Source organism: Seriola aureovittata, chromosome 23, assembly GCF_021018895.1.
Source record: "Seriola aureovittata isolate HTS-2021-v1 ecotype China chromosome 23, ASM2101889v1, whole genome shotgun sequence".
NCBI lineage: Eukaryota > Metazoa > Chordata > Actinopteri > Carangiformes > Carangidae > Seriola > Seriola aureovittata.
The window spans coordinates 1360601-1382891 of record NC_079386.1 but is presented as its reverse complement, the minus strand read 5'-3'; the positions used below and the strand labels follow the sequence as shown (position 1 = coordinate 1382891).

General features: G+C 42.1%; 1 protein-coding gene across 17 annotated transcripts in view; it reads right to left on the bottom strand.

Moving 5' to 3' along the window:
* Positions 1 to 8343: 8343 nt before the first annotated feature.
* ablim2 (actin binding LIM protein family, member 2) overlaps positions 8344 to 22291 on the bottom strand; it is a 90089-nt gene continuing 76141 nt past the window's right edge. For 2 of the 17 annotated variants that reach the window (XM_056368609.1, XM_056368612.1), the window contains exons 18-21: positions 19916 to 19953; positions 19604 to 19712; positions 19438 to 19496; positions 16936 to 17571 (exon numbers count right to left, since the gene is read on the bottom strand). In XM_056368609.1, the coding sequence (XP_056224584.1) occupies positions 17362 to 17571; positions 19438 to 19496; positions 19604 to 19712; positions 19916 to 19953 (416 nt within the window). In that variant the 3' untranslated portion in view covers positions 16936 to 17361. Of the gene's footprint in view, positions 10245 to 15277; positions 15359 to 15479; positions 15488 to 16934; positions 17572 to 19437; positions 19497 to 19603; positions 19713 to 19915; positions 19954 to 22291 lie in introns of those variants that run through there. The other 15 variants (XM_056368614.1, XM_056368610.1, XM_056368619.1 and 12 more) reach the window with 11 other exon arrangements.

Genomic DNA, 22291 nt, shown 5'->3' with positions numbered 1-22291 from the left:
AATCTCCTCACACTGAAAACTCAACGCAGACTTTTCCCTCCTGACTTCAAACCATTAAGCAGACATTCAAGTTACTTATTTCACTCGTGTTTTTCTATCACACACACACAGTCACACATCAGGGCGACGTGGGGTTCACTATCACTTCACTTTACAGAGCGGAGGAGCTGGGGATCAAACCACCAACCGTCCGCTCACTGGACAGGCTGCTCTTCCTTCTGGCGGTGAAGAAAGTGAAAGAGGCTTTGCTGAACTTGTATTGACAGAGGCTGAACTATCCAAACACATTAGCTGTAAGCCGCGGATGCCGGCCGTGTTCCGACTTGAAGTTCAACACCTGAGCTTTGTAACACAGGCATTGCAATCATGCAGTCAGTCTCCTCACAAGCACCGACAGGCAGGAAGACAGAGATCAGGGCAGAGAGAGGCAGACATGCTCTGATAAATCACCCAAACCAGTCTTTGAACTCATTACTGATTTTTAACATCTTACTGCCAACTACCTTCCCTTCATCTTCATCCACAGGACATGCACTCATTCATTCATTCATCCATTCAACAGTGAAGAAATGCTTTGCTGAACGTAGGACTCGAACATTAAGAGCAGAGCTGTCTGCAGTTTAACTCCACACCTCCAAACCTGTCTGTGACTGACTAAGCAGTTTGCCTCTGCTGTCCAACATTGAATCTGTGGGTGGGATGAATTACAGCAAAGCAAACATATTACGTATGGATGAAGTGAGACAGTGTCCTGTAAAAAAAACGAGCCCACAGGTCGTCTGTGCAGCTGGTTACTATGACCCATACTTAGGTTTTGTTGCTAGGCGACATCTAGTGGTCGTAGTAATTATGACAGGAGCAAAAGGAAAAGTGCGGTGACGTAGTATAAAGAGAGACAGAGTCCACGTCAGGAGGAGGTTGTGGTGGATGGATGAGTATGACACAGGAGAGCGCTGTTCCGTTCCCATGTGAAAGTAGCAGTTAATGTTTCTTCTTTTATCCACGACCACAGGACAAAGTTAACCTCATTGTTAATATTGTAACCATGACGACTAAGATCGTCTAATGTTGAGGAAGTAATTATTTTAACCCAAATCATGGTCTTCTCCTGAACCTAACCAAGCCATGACCGTTATTATAGTAACCATGGCAACGACCAGTACTACACTACACTAGCATGTTTATCATGGAATTTATTAGTTGCTATTGGTGCGGTTCTCATCTGGGAACAGTGTATCTCCACTGAAATAACAATGCATATACATACAGTATATGCCTGGTAGCCTAAAGATGTTCTTTCATTTAATAGTGTTACTATATATTACTATTATGAATACGTTTGACCCCTCCCCTCCCTCCTCTTAAAAACGTAACATTAAAAAAAAAGCCACTTCCATGATTTCCAACTATGAGGGCAGAGGCATCACCTGTAGGCAAACACCTGGACCCAGGGACGGTGGAGAGAGGTTTGAAGAAAGAGATATTTGAGATATTCATAGGGACAGACAGCAGGCTGGAAATGTTGGCCTAAAGCAAAGCACTGTGGGATACCAATACAAAAGAGGGAGGGGTAGTCAGAGGGAGAGGAGTTAGACAAAAGGAGAGGAACAAAAGAAAACACTCAAGCAATGGAAAACACGGCTACAGTCAAACAAGGAGTGCCCAGACACAGCAGTCATTTACCCAGAACACCTCAGTGTTACAGCACGGCTATCAGAGAACCCCCCCCATTGGCCAGCAATAATCTGGCCAATGCTGGTAACAGCAGGGACATAACTGAGGGCTTGGGAGATACTAAGAAGGGGGCTGTGTGTCAAATCTCATCTCACACTCTTACCATGCCATCCCAACACCCACACACACACACACACACACACACACTGGACCCAGATGTCCAGTAGTGATGATGTCATCAGCAGGATAAACAGTATTGACGGGGCTTGGATAATGGAGCCAGCTGCTCAGAAAACTCAAGGCTCACGTTATGTAGGCAAAGCCTGTGAGTGTAAATGGAAAAAATACAAAGATCTGAAGTATTTCAATGTGATTATGTTCTAAGAGATGAACCACTGGATCTTACATACCTGTTCACGTTCTCCCTATGTGTTGGAGTCATACAGAGCACTAGTTGTGTGCATCCTTACAGATGAACACAAAATGAATATCAGATGTTATAAAGCCCATGAAAAGCAGCTCGAAGTATAAGTGTGAACACACCAAAGACGCATTGAGGACGCATTGAGGACGCATTTGAGATCTGATCACTCACCACATGTGGCCACATTCTCCTGGGCCATAGTGAAGGACTGACTACTCAGTATGACAGTGGACCCATCTGTCACAGTCAGACTGGCTAAAAACAGCAACACATGCATGTCTGTTTGCATATAGAGCGGGGAAGTGAGACCTGATCAGCTGACAGTCCCTTGTGATCCACATGTGAACAGTTCCTAAGAGAAGCTGTGGGTGTGGCTCCTGGTCACAGGAAGTGAGATGAGGAAAATGCCCATAAAAATTGTATATTTACTGTAAAAAGAAAAACTAGAATTACCACCTTGTGGTTGTCTGTTTCTGCCACTCAGACTAGCTTCAGGCTACATCCCTGTTTATCCAGAAACCACCAAGAATAAAACAATAAAACCATTTGTATAAAACCATCTTTGTCGAATACGGCATAATTGCTGTGGGAAATCTTGAGTTATGGCTTAAAGTGTTTAATGAGGTCACAGTGACTTTTGACCTTTGACCTTTGACCACCAAGATTTAATCAGTTGAATGTGCCAAATCTGAAGAAGTTCAGTCAAGGCGTTACTGAGATATCGTGTTCATGAGAATACGAACAGAGGAACATGAAGCCTCCAGCCCCGGCTGTTGCCATCACAGAGACATACAGACCAAAAGAAGTAGAAAGAGGACAGGAAACACAGAGAAAAAAACCCTACCTGAGGTAAGATGCTCCTGGAATCTTTTTTTCAATTGGTCAAGTTGATTTAAATATTAGACGACTTTAATAAGGTTTAGCTTTATAGGCTTTAAATACCAAAACGGATGCAGAGCTTTTTTTTCTCACACACACATTCACAAACCGGTGACACACTGGTTCAGGTTCAATATCTTTCCCACGGACACTTCAACATGCAGACCGGAGGAGCTGGAGATCAAATCACCAACTCCTCGACCGTCCGATGAGCGGACGACCCGCTCGACCTCCTGAGCCACAGGCGCCTCCGACAAAAGAACAATGCAACAATAATATTTCACACTGTCACTATTCCTACATTCTAGAAGGGTCTGTGAATATTATCACGTGTTCTTCTCTCTTCACAGATACAAAGTGTCGCCTCAGACCTGAGTGTAACCCTTCAGTGTGTCTGCAGGTCGCAGCGCCGGCTCAGAGCGCCATCCTCTCTGCAAGCCCAAAGGATGTATACAGTGTTTCTGCCTGCTATTGTCCATTGTCAGATAACTTTCAAGCATTTGAGGAAATACCAAGCTTCAGGCACACACACACACACACACACACACACATAAAAGAGAAAGGTAAAAATAAAAGACAATAGGCTATAAAAGTATGAAGAGCTCTCGGAACTCAGTCTCAGGACAAACAGGTCAGCTGAGGTAAGGCTGTACTTGAAGAGCCCCACAAATCAAATCAGTTCTCAGAAAGCTGTAAGGCTGCGTTATCAAACCTCCATACTTTTTTGGTGCTGATCAAACTAGCGCTGAGGGATGTGTGACCGTTCAGGAATGAAAAAAGAGAGCTGGAGAGTTCAAACCTTACACGCATTCACACACCGAACCAAATAATAAAGTGAGGTTTGGTTTAAAAAACATTTCTAGGTGAAATTCACTCGTTATAGGGTCAGTCAATATAATCCCAGTATTTCCAACAACACTTGAAAGCAACAAGTTTGAAGTATAGAGAGAAATCATGTAGAATGGCATGAATCAAATGTAAATACAGGACTAATGTTTAATAGTTAGAAGTCATTTCCATCTTTCTGCTCTCATCACTGGTTCCAGCCTAAGTATTCTTAATCTCAAGCTTTTGTTTGTCGGTTGCTCTATTGTATTTGATTAATTGGATTTGTCCCACGTCATTGAGCTGCTGGAGTTCCCTCCTCCATCCACAGTCTGCTGCATGAAATTGGGAATGGAGGGTGTCGCCAGATCAGCTGATGAATCAAACGTGTGGCGACCCTTAACAGGAGGTCTTAACACCTCAAAATGAAGATATCCCGAATGATTAAACTGATCAACACATTTATTTACCAGGAAATAATGTATTTGAAATCAGTGTGAGCATATGGTTGAATTTTGAAATGAACTCTTTTAATTAAATAAATCATCCGTCTGTTAAACAGCCGTGCTTTTGCCCTGATGGTGTAAATAAAGAGCTTGAGAGCTCTTGTCTGGAGGACACAGCAAGGGGAGCTGACAGAGATTCTGACTCCCAGCTGCTCTCCCCTCTCCTCCTCCCCCTCCTCCTCCTCCTCCTCCTCCCCCAGCGGGGCTGCTGATGCTGGGCGCAGCCTGCAGCCTCCAGCCCGGGGCATCAGCACAGTCTCAGTCGGCCAATTAATCACACTCCTCTCACCCTCCTCCTCCTCCTCCTCCTCCTCCTCCTCCACCACATGGTCCTTTGTACCCCCTCCAGTCCCTTTCACAACACTGACGTGTTTTGAACTGACTTGTCCAGAATCCCTGTATCCCTGTTCTCCAATATATTAACACATGACAATGAGAAGAAAATAACACTAAAGACAATGAGTTCACTTAAAAGTCACAGACAAAGTACCACAAAGACACTACACGGCCTTTCATAATGTTGTTGGGTCATTATTGTGACTAATATAATATCTGAAGTGCCCAAAGTTGACAATAAACCGGTGTAATTATTATCATATATGTGCACAGATGATGTCAGAACCTAATTGGCAAAATTTCAATTTGGAGATGAAAGAAGAAGCAGCGTAAATTCCTCCTCATGGCAGAGTCCAGTGAAGGACGCGCAGAGCTAACAGCCACACACACACACACACACACACACACACACACACACACACACACACTGAGCCAGTCGGAGCAGCACAGCTCTTACCTTTGTCGTTCTTCTCCTGCTCCATGCTCTAAAGAAATACTCTTCTCCGGGCCGGTTGACAATAGAGGCGGAGGGCGGAGGCGCGTGTCACACCCCCAGCGGTGACGGACAGCAGCGATGGCCAATCGTTAGGCCACGTCACGGGAGGGGGAGGCGGGTGCTTTGTTTACACCTTGACACCTTGCTCGAGGAGTGCGAGGAAGGTGTGGTGTTGTTTAGCTTCTGTTCTCCCGCTCTGTCCGGAGACTCAAGTCCGTCTGACTTTTAATCCACTTTAGGAATGAGTGTAATCCACAACAATCAGCTGTTGTCCATACTTCTAAAAAATGATGTTTCCCTGCTACTGCTAATTTTAAATAAATTTAGACATGATGCACCGTTGACTTTTTTTAAAATGAATATAATAGAGAAATATTTTTTGATGAACATATTTAATGGTATATTATAAAGTATACAACAGTTAGTTCTGACCAAGTAATTTGATTCATTTCAGTCATTCCATGAGACACTGGGACTTTTAACTCTACTTCAGAGGTGTTTATTAACCGTTAATTAGCGTTTCATTAACAGATGAAATATTTCCAGAAATAACATTAATGATATCCGGTGGTCAGAAGAGAATGAAGGGAAGAAGCCTGGATACTTCAGCGCACACCTGCAGGTGACAACAATTCATCATCTGTTGTTGCTTATTTAACTGCTGTATAAAAGCAACATCACACTGGAGGTGGTGATGTTGTGTGTGCTGTGATTCGGTCATAGGTATGAAGCCGCATCACTCAATGATTAAAATGATTAAACTTCAGATTCCTAGATTTCCCACAATGCACCTCAGTAGCATCTTTTGGATCAGACTCTCCCTGCTGTGTAAGTGCTAACTCCACAACCCCAGTTTGTCACACAAGCTTTGCGTTATGAATTTTTTTCTGTCTCAAGCCCAGATAACCTTCATGACATCTGCTATCATTCTTTCATGTCCTCATTGTCTAATGAATGCAATAAAATGAAATTATAAGATAGTTAATTAGGGTTGCAGCCGACCCCTGGAGCTACGGACACAGAAACATCCAGGCTGGATTTAATTAGACAAAACATTCAATATTAATGTTTTTGCTCTTATCAAAGGATTAGAGAGGAGGATATGACAAAACACAAACACACGGAGATAATGAGAGATCACAATGAAAGTACCACAACAGATGTATTGTCATGGAGAAGGGATGTTTTTGGCAGATGTGTGTGTTCTTAATTCGTTTTCTGATCATTATTTTAGTAATAATCAAATAAGGGAGTTCATGGCAGCCATTTGTAACAACGCGGCACACGAGAGTCAGCACTGAATTGAATTTAACATTTATTACAAGATGAACATCAGATATTTCTTTGCGAAACAAAGCCAACATGGAAACAAGTCAGACAAAGAAATCCAGCTGTATCAAACAAACATCTGGTTTCATTACGAGACACACTGAGATTTGTTCCTAATTATTGATAATGAATTCCAAGTAATCAGATAAATCATAAATCCAAAGAAGAAAACAAAACTTTATTTCGAGGTTATGTGACGTGGGCATGTGTCATCCCTCTACATTGAGATATATATTTAGTTCAGCACACAGGTCTGTATATAGTTCAGGCCTATAGTCAGAATGGAAGAACTTTACTCTGTCCTTAGCAGCAAGGGATAAAACAAAAACCAAAACACAACAATGGGCATAAATATTGTTTATGAGCAGCATTAGTTACTTTCTCAATGTGAATCTTCCAGCACAGCCTGTGAGCAGCGGGTTTCTTCAGTGTTGCTCTCTCTGTGTCAGGTGTATAATCCAGCCTGGTTGGGTGTAACTGCACTTCCTGCTCTCAGGTACCGCAGCATCACTTGTCTCATTCGCACCGCAATGGTCGATTTGAAGTTAGCACTCGTATCAGCACACGGACTGGGTTGGGTGACATCTTTGTTGATACTCTGCTATAACGAGTGCCCACATCTGATGAAGCAAATGAGATGAAGATGCATCGACGAATCAGACGAGTGGAGCTGAGCCTGAGGATGGACCCCGCTGACTCCGCCCTCTGTCTACTGTTAGGAAGCCATTGAGAGAGATATTTATATAATACTAAACATTTAATTCAATATTATAGTATTTGAATACAGGACTTTTGCTTGCGATGGAGTATTTTGATGTTATTGTCCTGGTTGTTTTACTGAACTAAAAGATACGAGTGCTTCTCCCGCCGCTGGCTGTCAGGGCTGATAGAGGCTGTATGGTGCTGGATTTTAGGTGATGTTTCGATTACAACAATACTTGAGTTCAAGTTTGGGAAAGATCCTAGTTTTGGTTAAATATTGAAAAAGTAAAGATATTCTGTGCCACTGTTTATTTATTCACTGTTTAAGCAAGACGATGATCTTTCCCTGACATCATCACCCAAGTACTTTGAGGTGTTCAAACCACAACCAGAATTCCTGCCTCGCCGTCATATGCAACCACTCTAGCTGCAAGAAAAACGGTCACAGTCTCTTTTCTGTTCCTGAGTCATGGCAATGAATAACGTGCCAGAAAAGTGTGTGTACATTTTGTATTTATGACACACAGTGAAGCTGACCTTTGACCCTCACTTCATCATTTTGTCCTGTTAAACATCAGTGTGACATTCTGTCATAATTACAGTTCAAATTCTTGGGTTACTGTCAAAAACATGTCCTAAACATACACAGTGACCTTGACCTTTGACCCTTTGATCAGGTCCAAATATAATATAATATTTGCCAAATATGAAGAAATTCCCTCATTGCTGAGTTATTGCTTTCACAAGGCCAAAAATGTGTTGGTGAGGTCACAATGACCTTGACCTTTGACCTCTGACTACCAAATTGTAGCTCAGTATCAGTGTGTGTAGTGCAGTGTAGCATCAGTTCATCCTTGAGTCCCAGTAAATGTTGGAACCAAGTTTTAAGAAGTTCCCTCGAGGCGCTACAGAGATGAACCTACTGGCTGAATGTGGCTTCATGTTTCTACAGCTCTCTACGTTTGACCCTCAGTGATGGAAAGAAACTCTTTCGGCCCGAGTCGGGCGATGATCATCTTTCATCACTAGAACAATGTGACGAAGAGGAAGTTAGAAAGTCTCCCTGAAAGACTCCAGATATTTCTATACTACACACTTTGCTTGAAGGTACCGTCATCTCATAAGACTTTCACTTTCATTTGACAAACTCAAGCACTCCAATCCGTATTGACTGAGTTTTGGATAAAGCACTTTAATAGCACATGAATGTTAGAAAGATGACATGATGCTTTATGACAACAGTTAGTGTGTTACGTACAGGAGCAAATCTTTTATTTGACACTCAGATTAAACTTAAAATTTGATATGTCTCTGTCCGAAAGCTTTCTTCTTGGTGATGCTATATACTCGACACTACACCCTTGAGATTTCAAAATAAAATCCCATCCTTAATATTGCAATTAAATAAATACCTAACACAAGCTAATGTAAGCAGCTAACCCAGGTATTTTCATTTGACATACTTTAACCAAAAAAGAATCAATCACTCAAAACACATTGATGATAATGTTTTCATACATTTCTAATCTGAGGTCAGTGGACAAACCCCATTCTCCCATCTTCATGCATGCCTGAAGAGTTATACACCATGGATTGTATACAGACAGATATATCTGGCATATGTCCAGTATATGTTTATATACATTTTACAGTATGTTAGTTGACAAGTTGATCAATTTACTGTCCAGAAAATCAAGCAAAACTGGTAGACTTTAGCTTATATGTGTAGCTTGTACTGCACACAACAATGCTTTCAAACAACAAACATATAAGGAGTTAGACCACTATCTGAGAAGATATAACACAGTTATATTATTGAGATTTAAATCAAGCAAGACCTCACTTGTTTGGCTTAAGTGCTGCTGCAGGTCTCTGAAGCTTAAAGTCAACGTGGCCTTATTCTTGTAACAAAATCATGATTTCTCTCAGCTGTGTTTCATGATTGGTGAAATGATCCTTTCCAGAAGTCAAAAATAGCTTATAAAAATAATTTCTTTTGTCATTGTTTTTTGTGTTTTTTTTTAATGCGAGTGCATGTCACTCTGGCATTCCTGCATATGTTGATACCTTTGCATACCCCGAAACTGTACTGTACGTTTTCTCTTCCACCCCCCAACCCCCCACCCCCCCACCCAGTTCTGGCCCTCATCCAGCCCTGGCTCTCCCTGTCTGTGCTGATTTACGAGAGGCTTGCGTAAGATATGTGACCGCATTCAAAAGTATCAGGTCACATTTATCAAAACTACCTGGCCGGTCTTTCGCAACTTCTCTGACTGAACATGAAGGGAAATGGAAAACAAAAGCGATTGATAAGGTGCTTTTTGACAGATTCTGAAGGGAGAGATCAGAGAGGCTGAAGTTGTTTCTTATCTCTGTCTTTTGCCTTGACATGCTTGAACAGTGAGTGTGTACAAGTCTGCAGTCTCTTCACTTTTGTAAAGCAATGGTAAAAAATGAACTGGCTCGACAATGTAACAGTCGGTGCAGGGAGAACAACTTCCAAATGATGCGGAGACAGTGAGAGAGAAAATGCAGAGCAGTAAACAGATGAAATGAATAAAAGAAAACTCGCTGCGGATGAAAAATGTGTTATATTTGCCAGGGTGTGTGAAGGCGTCGGGATGGGTGTCAGAAAAAACCGCATGGAAGGCGAGGAGCATCAACACAGGCCATGCAAACGCAGCTCCTCATCCTCTTATGTAAGGTTGTCAGTCAAACATTTGGACCACATAGCATACAAAAAGCTCTAGATGCTGCCTCAAGGTGAGAATGTTCCTGCACGGAGCGCCTCTCCGTGACATCACAGGCGGATGGCATGGCGTTGTACAGGTGGAAAGTAGGGGGTATCATGGCGGTGCATATATAGAGATTTCAAATGGGTTGGTTTTTCTCTTTTCTGCTTTCTTCCAGACAGGATGGTTGGTTGTTGAGATGTTACTCGGCGCTTTTTCTTGTCTGTCTAAAAAAGGTGTGCCCTCTTCTTCATGTCGTTCCTCTTCCAGAGGGCCATGCGATCGAACTGCTCCAGGGTCATGCCGAAAACCATCTGGAAGTCCTCAGGAGATAGGTGTCTCTGGAGAAGTGAAACACAGCAGACAGAAACATGGTTACCTCGTACAAAAGACCAACACTGTACCTAATTTAAAGACACCGTCCTCCCCGTTGAATCTTCACTGAGTCACTAATGAACCACATGTTCCACTCAGTCAGAAAAATGTGGTTCTTTCACTCAATGAATGAAAACTTTGACCTGAACCACTGAGATGATTTCTGTCTCCAGGCCAGCTTAGCTTATCTCCCCCAGCAGCTTCGTACTCTCGGAACTGGACTCGCATATAAGACATTCATCCAATCCTAAGATCATATTTGTGCTCGCCTCATAAGCAGGCATTACATTGCCTTCTATATTGATGTCTAACACACCAAATTCAGTTTTGTGCCTCAGTAGTTCGTCCAAACTGAGCTGCTATCCAACAGTCAGCTTTGGCTGTCGCTGCAAACGCTCAGCAACTCCTCTGTAAACGTCAGAAAATATACCAAGGAACAGAAACATGCATGGTATTGATTTAGACCCAGAACAAAACCATACGCTGCTCTATTGTAAAAAACTTTGGCTGCACTGTGCTCAGCTGTTGTGCCTCTTTGTGATGATAGTGATAGTGTATTAGAGGCAGGCGGCTGCTGTGTGACAGCCAATCACCTAGTGTCCATACCAGCCACCTTCCCTCTGACAGGATCATAACATGATGGAAAAGGACAGATGATACAATCTCTATTTAATATTAAAGTTAATTAAAGTTAATTAAAGTTATTATAACTAATATTTGATCGTTTTCATTGGAAGGTGTAACTGTCTAACTCATTACTTCAGAGAGTAGAGGGTCGGAGGGTAGATCAGCTCTCAGTCTGCTTGTGATTGTGATGCCGTCTTTCAAAGATGTCACACTTTTGGACGCACTCCAGTCGGTGACATCACAAAGGGTATTTTCTGTTTGTTGTCAATAGTAAAATAACCTGCTGTGACATCACTGACTGGCGAATGGCCAACATGCCAGAGTTTGGATGCAAAGCCTGGACTTGAACAGTAGCACTTCAATGCCTTATTTCAATTGTTTTGTGTGGATTTAGCCTTCGACGCATCTATACTGTGAGTAAAACTAGCTCATCACCATTTTCCAACATAACACATGACCACTGAACCTGCATATATACAACTAGTGGCCACCTTCCACTACATTTACATCTACTCATCTGTCAGAGGCTTTTATCCAAACCAACTCCAGTAAGTGCTAAGATCTAGAGCTAAGATCTAGAGCTAAGATCTAGAGCTAAGAGCTAATAATAAGAGCTAGTTAGACATGTTAGGGTTTTAGGAAAGGAAGTGCTCCTGCTCTGATAGACTTTGGTAACTTGTTCCACCATCAGGGAACCACAGACCAGAACAGGCTGGACTGAGACTCTTGGGTGAAGGGGTGGTGATGGGTGGCCAGTGTAGGTTGATTTGTAGTGGAGTGACATGTGCCCTTTTGGGCTGATTGAAGACCAGACCGGTGGCTGAATTCTGGATCTACAAGGGTTTCACTGTGAGCTAATTGTGGCCTGGACCAAGAGTACTGAGTCAGGTAAGGTCTGATTTTTCTGAAGACAATAAACAATTGGTTGTCACTAAAAAATTAATTACATATTATACATTGTAATAACAAAAAATAACCTTTTCATTAACCAAAATTTTTTTGTCCATGATCCTAAAGTAAAGAGCACTGACATGTGTCAGACCCATAAAATCATAACCATAACCCTAAACACTGTCTAACTCCTGCAGTCACGAGTACTGCAAGTAAACACGGCTTTCTGGTTGCAGTGTGTGTGACCTTTTTCTGTTTATAGGACTAGAATTATGCTAAACATCTGTAATCTTTTGGTATGAAAATAGTTGGAAATGAATGATTCCAGTCTTTATGCTATGCTAGGCTAACCGTGCTCTGACTCCAGCTCTGTTTCTTAACACGCACGACATGAGATTAGCATCAATCTTCTCATTCTCACTCTCTCTCAGAAAGCAAAGGAGTAAACAAGCATGTTTAAGTTGTGTTGCTGCAATGTGCACAAAAAGCCTGCTGGCTGATACTGTTGTGCAACTCCTCACACACTAACAATCAGAACTATGACACATGGCTGTTACCTCATGGGAAAGTGTTTCTATCTCAGCTCTGGGTTGAAGTTTCAGGGTTTAGCTGCTGATTAGTTCAGGTAAACCAGAAGCACTTTGGGGTCAAGGATCAGGAACCTTGGTGGGCATTGAGTGGATGGAATATTTTTCTCTGACACACACACACACACACACACACACACACACTTTCACGCTAATGACAGTAAGTCTCCAGTCTAGCGTTCCCAACCACAGAGGAGCATCTTGAGTCAGTAACACATTAATATTCTGGCAGTCTGACTCTTCGTGGGACAATATTCCCATAACCCTAAAGCTCACAGGGAGTTGCTCTGTTCAGGTTACTGAAGGTTTAAATATTTTCAAGGGGGTGTTTTTGGAAATGAAACCTCTTCTGAGGGAGAGAGGACAACTGAAGTTTTTAAATGAGTTTCTTTTGTGACTACATTTTCAGTTTTCAACTGCACGAAGTTAATGAAAGTTCTGAATCTGTAAAACGGTAGTGTAAGAATAACAGCTGCAGGAAATCAGTTATTACAGGACATTAAGTCCAATTATGCTCCATTTTTTATTTCAAGACGTGCTTGTGGGTTAAACTTGCCGTGAACCAGCACAAGAGCAAGCAACACTACCGCCAATTATACTCACATTTCTCAATAACTTGAACATATTTTACATTTCATAGCTTCAACGTAAAGGGTTTCCTTGCAGGAAAGTAAACCATGTGGCCAAAGGTATGTAGACACCCGAAAATTACAGCTGTATGTGACTGCTGAACACTTCATTCCAAAACCATGGACTTTAATCTGTTGCTTTAACAGCCTCCACTCCTCTGGTTCCAGGCTTTCCACCAGATCTTTGGACCTGGTTTCAGGGATTTTCTCCCATTAAGCCACAGGAGCATTAGGGAGGTCGGCACTCACTGACTCCTAGCCAGACCTTATCATCCAAAGGTGTTGGACGTGGTTGAGGTCAGGGCCCTGTGCAGGCCAGTCAAGTTCTTCCACACCAGCAGTGGAAACTGTCTCTTTATGGAACTGTCTTTGGAGAACCGTCATGTTGAAACAGGAACAGGAACACAAACTCTCCCATCTCTCCCTTCACAGGAACTAAAGGCTTCAGTCTGCTTTCAACACATTAGGTCTTATGACCTTCATTTTGGAAAAGCGCCACAGCACATACAACACATAGCCGCACAAATGAACAACACAAAATAGATAACAAACAAGTAGAGCTTAGCCAGACTGAGTTTGAGTTGGAGCTTTCTGCTACACCGTCTCTGCATATTGAACTGGAAAAAAAATTGAATCTATTTTTTTTGTTCTTAGTCAGTATTCTCCAAAAAACATGCTGGAATTGAAAGGCAGAAATAACAGAGCACTATGTAGGTCCTTTCTGGATTCCAAGGCAGTCCACAGAGAAACGCACACGGCTCATATTCAGAAGCTGAGCCTTGAAATGAGCCGTCATGACTTCTGTTACTTTGTGATGTCACAGCTATACAGTCACTGCCCTAAGCTGTCAACATTATGGCCCACCTGGACCCACTGTCCAGGGGGATTTGGTTTTGAGTGTTTATTTCAAATATTCTATATTTCTATTGGATCTATAGTAAGAACTCTTATCAGCGTGTTCTTTTGGACTCTCCAACAATCTTCCCATTTTATCAATTGTGTAGTTTTATGAGTAATACTGAAAACCAGCTATTATTGTGGCTGTGTGTGGACAAGCTTGCTTAATCACAGTCAGATATTCCTTCCATGCACCTTAATGTCACAGCAGTCTGCAGTCCCAATCAATCCCATTCAAACTCCACACGGTCTGGCAGTGATGGAGGTGTAGACTGCTCAGCCTTCTCCCGGTAATGCACTCGCCATAATCCACTCTTTCTGTCCCCACGGCCCTGACGGTCTCAGATTCCCCCCCGTGACTGGGCTCAATGCACGCTGGCACTGTAGCGGTCAGCCTGGAGGGTCTACCAGCTGAGGACAGTCAGCTGGAGGCGGGGTCAGCAGGCGCCGCCACTCCTGAGTTTGCACCGGACCCAGGCCCAAGGCTCCAGCCGGAGCATTTTAGTCTGAATTTGACCGTGACTTTGACTCATTTCAGTGCTGACGGACCATTTACAAGCTACAGCAGTAGGCTACAGTCCGTAACCTGTAGTTAGTCTGGCTGTGTGTCACTCAAAAAACAGTCAGCCAAGAGATCAGAAGAGAGGCTCAGAGCCTCCTCTCTTCTGATTGGCTGGAGAGGAGATGTAAAACTACACTGAGATGGTTTTTGGTTCTTAAAACCACAAATATATCTTCTTATGGATCAACACCTCAAATAAAACACAGGAGAAGAGGAAACTATGGGAACCTTCAATAATTCATAAATTTCAGCAGCATTGCATTTTTCCTGTCTTTTTGTACAGTACCATCAGTATGGACTGCACAATCACCAAACTGGATCACAGAAATGCAAATAGTGTTACAAACTTCTGGACAGTTTCTCCTATATAGCATTCTTCATTTATGTTTAATCATTATAAAAGAAATTGACGTTTGGTTTACTTTAACACCTTAAAACAGCTGGATAAAGTGGGTGTGATTGTCAGATTGTCAAAACATCAGAAAAACTGCTGGACACAGCTGGTTAGGGGATCTGACAAAAACAGATCAAGACCAGTAGAGCATATGAAACACACTTCTGTCCACATACTTTTGGCCATACAGTGTATGTATTTGAAAAATGCAGTGAACTTGCAATAATTTATCCACCTTTACAAAAAACTGGAGATGGCACTTCTTCAAGCTGTGGTTGTCGGCTTTATCCTAAACGGCTTACTGCGTAATTTTGACTTTTTTTAGGCCACAATTTCACTTCCTCTCTGGCTTTTTAATGACCTGTGGATGGAAGAGGGGAAATGACAGAGCAGGGAGGAGATTAGAGCTCACCTCCAGTCTGGTGCGATCTACATCTCTGGGAAGCTTCACTTTCACTCTATGTGTCACTGCCAGCATTTCATAAGGGTAGACCTGGCACACACAAAGTAAGCATTGTGGGAGAGTTATTGGGGAATACATTTATAATCCAACGTCCAAACCAAGCTGCCAAGAATATTAAAGTATATTTGTAAAGTATTAAAAAAAGTCTTACCTTGTACTCTGAGAGGGGGAAAAGAGAGAGAAAGAGAGAGTGAATCTGGTGGAACAATGAGTTAAAACCATAGAGCCAGAGCCTGGACCCACAGCTTCTCAATAATACTGAGTTTCAAAGGCGTCAAAAACAATATAAACGGTTGCTCTGCACACACACACACACACGCACACGCACACGCACACGCACACACACACACACACACACACACACGCACATACACACATGTTGTTATGAGGTTTGGCATCCTGCCAACTCACTCTTTGCTTAAGACACAGTCAAGACTGTACAAACACACACTTGTTAACAAACAGCAATAATTCTGCAGCTGGAAAAATGGCATCACCTCTCCACACTGTTACCTCCAGTCACTGTTCTGGGGCCAGAGCTGCAGGGCTCTGCATGCCTGGTCATGGATTATAAACTGACCTTTGATCCGATGGATCAGAGGAAAGATGATACGGGCCTTGTGCCATTTAGTAGGGTTTGGTTTTAACTGAGGCTGTTGTCTGAGGAAGAAGTCCTTTGAGTGGAGTCTGTGGCTCTTTGCAACAGTAGAGTTGGAAAGTGAGAGGAGGTATCTTTTGGAGTCCAGGGTTCCAGATAGTGCGAAGTGACTGACATTTAAACATATCTGAAGCTTGGTTGGACAGAAAACTATCCTGCTTGAAACATCAGAGCAAAGATAAGCAGCTGAGATAAAAAAAAATATTTGATGTTTTGATTTAAAAGGCAAATTAAAAATACTTAGTATATGGGAACTAAGCTGGATAAGTTAACTTTAACTCCTATTTATTATTTTGGTAAGAAATGTCCAATCACTGAACCTAAAGTTTTTGCTTTTAGATGTTTTATTACAGAAAGTGTTTGAACCAATGGGCAAAATAGTCATTGTGTTACTTATAGGTGTAACTATAGTGATAATAAATGATTCCCCTTTTTGCTGGGGACCAGCAGGAACCCCCCCTCTCTGCCTTCAAAATAAAATCTGAACCATCTGAGGACTGGATAGATGACCCCCCCCCCCCCCCAATCTCCCAATCTGTCAACAATTATTTATGATCAGAGATACAAAGGGCTGAAATACAGCACTGATGTTTTCCCAGAATTAGTTTTCAGATGAATGTCATTCAACATTTATATCAGTGCAGTCTCTGTGCCCTGATATGGCCTGAAGTCAGTCTTTAACAAAGACTTTCTTCAAATGAAGGTAGATTAGAGAATTTCATGTGATTAACAGTGAAGATGTCATTAAAAAAAATGCTTCCAGAAGTAGTTCCACCAACTCTCTTTCCAACAACTCTCTTTTAAAGGCATTCACACTTGGACTGTATCTAATTGTTTTCAGAATTGATTAATTTTCTTGTTTTACACCAAACAATTTTATTAATGTAATGTCATAAAATTAATTTTCATTTCAATTCAATTCATTTCAGCTCTAGTTCCCATCTACAATATAAATAAATAATAATAATAATAAAGGAAGTGCATCTCTGTTCATATATCTTATACATGATTCCTTCATTTTAGGGCACAGAAAGTAACAACCACTTGGAAACTGGAATGAATTCATTGTATTTAACACATTACTGCAGTCCTTTGCAGTCAGTGAACCACAGACATCAGCAGATGATCTGCCATTCGTCAGCAGCCAACATCACTTCCTGTTGGTATTAGGGCCTTTGAACATCAGTCTGGTGTTCAGCAGTGAAACCACATGATCAGCTGGATGAAGGTTAGGTGACTGGCATTCGAGTGTTTGCCCATAGAACCTCCTAGGTTGCCATGTGTGTACGATTAAGATCAATGAATTAACTAATGAAAAATGAAACACAACCTGAAACCTGAAACACACTCAGAGCTTACAGTTAGAACTTTAACCTCAGACCCTGCCAAGTGCTGGAGTAGATCCTAAACAATAATGTAATATGCTGACTGTATGTATTGTATGTATTTCAGGCAAAAAGTTGCAAACCAACAACAGAGTAAAAAAGAGGCGATAAACAGCTTGAAGTTCATTTTCCCTCTCACCTCTCATTCCTCCCCAGCTCTGGGAGTCTGGGTCCACTTCATCCTCCACCATCTCTGCAGCCTGCAGGAACACACACACATAAACAGACACACACTTAGACCATCTTTCAGATGTCCTACTTCATGTTGCCAGGAACATTTCTGGACTTTATCAAAAGTTAAGGTCGATCTAAAAGCCTTTAAGTCACTGCTTTTGCTCTTGATTTGCTCACATTCTTTCATGGTGACCAATAGGAAGCGAGTGTGATTCCTCTGACACTGAGATTACATCACTTAGTTTGGAGAGACTAAAAGGCAACTGAGGAGTGAAGGAGGCACATCATGATGTCACAAAATGTTTGTCCACTAATAGAGCTAATCTGGTTTGAGGGTGACTGTTCGAAACACCAAAGTCCAGTTATTGATTTGTATTTTTAGTCTTCAAGTCCAACTAAAAATCACAATCGCTCCTTTTCCAAGAGTGTGTGGGCTGTTGCTAAATTTGACTGACAGATGTTCTGGCACGGGAGACGCAATATCAAAGACTCGGACTGTAACTGTAGCTAAGAAGCTATGGGCAGACAAGTTGAAGAGTGAAGACACACAATTCAGTATCTAAACCGACTCATCTTTTCCTTTAAAGGTATGTTTTTAAACTACAGCTGACTAGCTAATTACCTAGCTGGCCTGCAAGCTAACATTAGCTTAGCCCATTTCCCATAATGGATGTTTGTGAGTTCAACAAGCCAAAGTGCGACACAAGATGCGTTGACGCTTGTATAAGAGGGAGACATTAACTAGAAAAGTAATGTGCACGCTGTTCAAAGCTTTTCCTTTAGTGCCATCACTTTTATTCATTTCACTTCAACTTTAAATAGAGTTCGAGCAGAATACCATCCTGTGTATGAGCATGTGCTTTCACAGAAGGGTAACAGTATAACGTCAGCATAGTGTTGCATAGCCACACATGTATTCTACTTCCAACAGTAAATCCACCATGTCAGCAACACTAAGCAGTAATATCAGCGAGTGAAAGTGGTTAAGGATACTTTGGGCCGTGAATCTGTTGCAGCTCCTCAGCTCCTATTTCCTTCTCCATCCTGTTTTGTCTGCTTGTCCTCTAAACATCAACTTCACAGAAGGAGAGAAGCAATGTCCCAATGCGGGACGATAGACTAAATATCCCCAATGGCCTCATGATGAACCGGGCCCTGTGTGTGTGTGGGCATCTCTGTGTAATGACACCAAAACTGTGAGAGAAAGGCTCCAGGAAATTGATTTTTAAAACGGACAGAATTTATTTATTTTTTGTAGTTTTTTTTTTTCATTCGCTTTATGCCTTTATTACAGTGACAGTCAGAGAGAGACAGGACAGCTGGGGAGAGAGAGAGAGAGAGAGAGGGGACGACCTGCAGCAAAGGGCCACAGGTTGGATTTGAACTTGTGCCGCTGTGGTTAGGACTAAGCCTTAATGCTACGTGCTACGTTTTTAATGGTCTTAAATGCTACTCTGAACTTTCCAGTGTTGTTCAGCAGAGAGTGGGAGGTTCTGATTTGTGTGTGTTAATTTGATAAAACTTTGATGTAAAACACATGAAGATGTATTGGCTACTATAAGCAGCAACCCCCCAGTGGCCTCAAAGGCAACAGCTGCCAGATCCTCCCAACACCTCAGAAAACTCTCTCTTTAATGAAACAGCCAAAGTAAGAGAGCAAGATTAAAGGTTCTCTAATCAGTGGGTGCACCTGATATGGTGACAAGCACACCCCATTCCCCATTAGGTGTCAAATGCTTAAAATCTAAGGCTTAAAACTCATCTCTTTTGCTATGTTTCCTCCTCCTCTCCACACTACTCCAGAGACGTTCAGAAACTCTGCTGGACCCGTTTTAGTTCGAAAACTGTTTAATGTAAGTCCTTATTTCCTAACACATCATGTTTTATCTCACCTTGTAGATGCCATTCCTTCCATATCCGGGTAAAGACGCAGACTTATTGTAGGGGAAATCTGCAGGGAAGAAAAGCATCTCTTTTCATACTTGAATTACTGTTCAAGATCCATTTGATTGTATTCATATCACTCACACTGGGCTGAGCTTGTGATTAGCTACTCACTTGGCTGGGAGGTGTCGGTGGGCAGACTGCAGGTGGACTTGCGAGGGTCCAGGTCTTCTGCACCCATATGTCCTTCAATCTCACTCTTCAAGATCATCCAACTGGTCCTCTACAGAGAGAGAGAGAGAGAGAGAGAGAAAGATACAGAGAGAGACAGAGACAGAAAGATGGGAAGAAGTGATGGATGATGGCAAAGTGTGAGTTACTGAATTAGTAAATGGATGTACAGTGTTTGTAAAGTTTAAGAAAATGACTTGAAAAGAGACAGATATGGTCAGACAGATAAAGACATGCACATACACACAGACCCACCTTACTATCCTCCCCATCCTGCCAGGAGGTTCTAGAAGCTGCAAAACAGTCACATGTTACAGGATGTCACAGTTAACGTGCTGGATCGTCTGCCTCTCAGCTCCACTGTACTGCAAAGCTACTGTAAATCACTCCCGCACCGTGACATCATCAGTTGCAGACGGCATCTACAGGGAGCTCCACATGCACTGTGTGAATGTGCAATAAAACAGGGTGGATAGCAACCACTAACATTTGCATCAACATTGTTTTGAAAGGGTTACACTACACACCGGTGTATGTGCTGCTCATCACAGCCGATACTATGACATTTGGATATTTAAGGTTCCGTGAGGGTGATTGCAAATAATTTGAACACTTCATTGTCAAAATGAATGTCCAGAAGTCCTTATGGTTTTCCGTTTCTGTTTTTTACTCTACTGCCAAAAATAAATATATAAAAAACTAGATTGCTATGACTGACTGAGAGCATCCATGTTCCCCACAGGATGATTTTGGGCATGTTTTCTTCAGCACCTCCATCAGGGTAAAGTATTTTGATTTCCATTTTTTTTAAATTCCACTACTGGTAAGACTCCTACAACAGCAAAAGTCTCAGTATGTTGGTTCCAAATGAAGTTGTGGGGTGTAACCAGCATAGCAGGAGCTAGCAGGAGCTAGCAGCTGATAGTAAGCTTTTAAACCCTGTTATCTTATGTCTTGTAGCTCTTCATAACTATGAAGCCCAGCTGGTGTTAAGGGGAAAAAAAATTGTGCACACATAATAATGCAATTAATAAACCTTCCTGTGGAATCAATAAATCGTGCATACGCGCTTTTTCAAGCTCTTGAGTTAGTGATCGCAGGAAGGAATGTCAAAGATGGATCTAATGATACCTGTCCAAAATTAAAACAAGGCTGCATTAAATCTAAGAGCCTGCACTGAACAATACATTTAAACTCACTTAACAGAACTGAAGTTGCAGGTTGCAGCTACTCTGGTCAGTTTAGCAAGGAACACCCAGGAGTGTTTGCTCTAACTGTAACGTGCTGCTGCAAGTTAGCAGCATGTTTCAGTATTCAGGTGCCTACAATCGCTAACTTTATTTCTTATAATATTTATATAAAACCGAGTCCATTGGATTTAATGCAGTTCTGTTCTAGATTTTGGACCTGCACCTGTACGGTATATACTTTAAACATGATGTGTTAGCTTGTTAAACAAAACTGTGTTGCCTTTGACATACCTTCAACATACTGTATGTTAATATGTCAGCTATTACTTAGTGTTGTGTTATGTGCGAGTTAATTAACTAGAGACAATGTTGTGATGGGATCACACCAGCTGCAACACCTGTCAGCAGGTTGACGTATCGACCAATGAGTACCCAGTAGTTATTATTATCACACGAGTACTTAACTACTACATTATTACGTGACCACTGAGTACTGATGGGTTGGACCGCACCCATCTTCAAACTTTGCCTTCATTTTGATGTCACACACACACCGGTAGAGTTTAGTGACGGTGTCTTTGATAAGTGCGACGCTATCACGGTGACAAAGTCTGTCCAAAGCTGTCTCAAGGATCACATTTTGCCATGATGACACACACACACACACACACACACTGGACAGTATGAACTAGTCATTTGTGCACAGATTACTGACTGTGTGACAATGGTAAACACGTACGATCACTTAACATACTGCATGCTAAAGCCTTAGCATGTACACTAGACAGAGGTATCCAAATAACTTAAGATAACAGATAACATGAGCAATGGGCCGAATTCCTATAAAGTAGCGTAAAGCCTATTCAAAGTCACTTTACACAGCTCCAAGGTGAAACTGTGCAGGAGAGATCTTTACTTCAGAAGAGGGAGCCTCACTCTGTAGGACTACGCCATGAAGCCGATGTATCTCAAGATTTGATCAAGATGAATATTTCCTTGTGTAAAAGAGGAGAGAACAGGTTCCTTGGACTCCTGTGTCAGTGTGCTTTAAGTGACCCGGTCCTGTGCACACAGTGTAAAACTGTACACCATCATTTAGACACACAAACAATGGTAAGGGGGGGGGGGGGGGGGGGGGGGGCACATAGATTGGTACAACACTAATGCCACCATACAAAGTGATTCATGTGCTGAGCTACTCACAGTGTACAAACAGTCACGGCATCACCACTAAAACCAACACATGAGCTGGTGAGATGTGTGCAGACATGCATGAAACAGGGTGAGCAAATTAACACCTAAGGGCCCCCCCCCCCTCCCAATCAGCTCCAGTCCCAAAGGAGCTGGATTATCAATGAGTCGCTGTGTTGCGACGCCAAATTAGACACTGAAATTTGGGGCAATGTGTTTTTAATATTGCTTCTATAATGATTTCACCTCC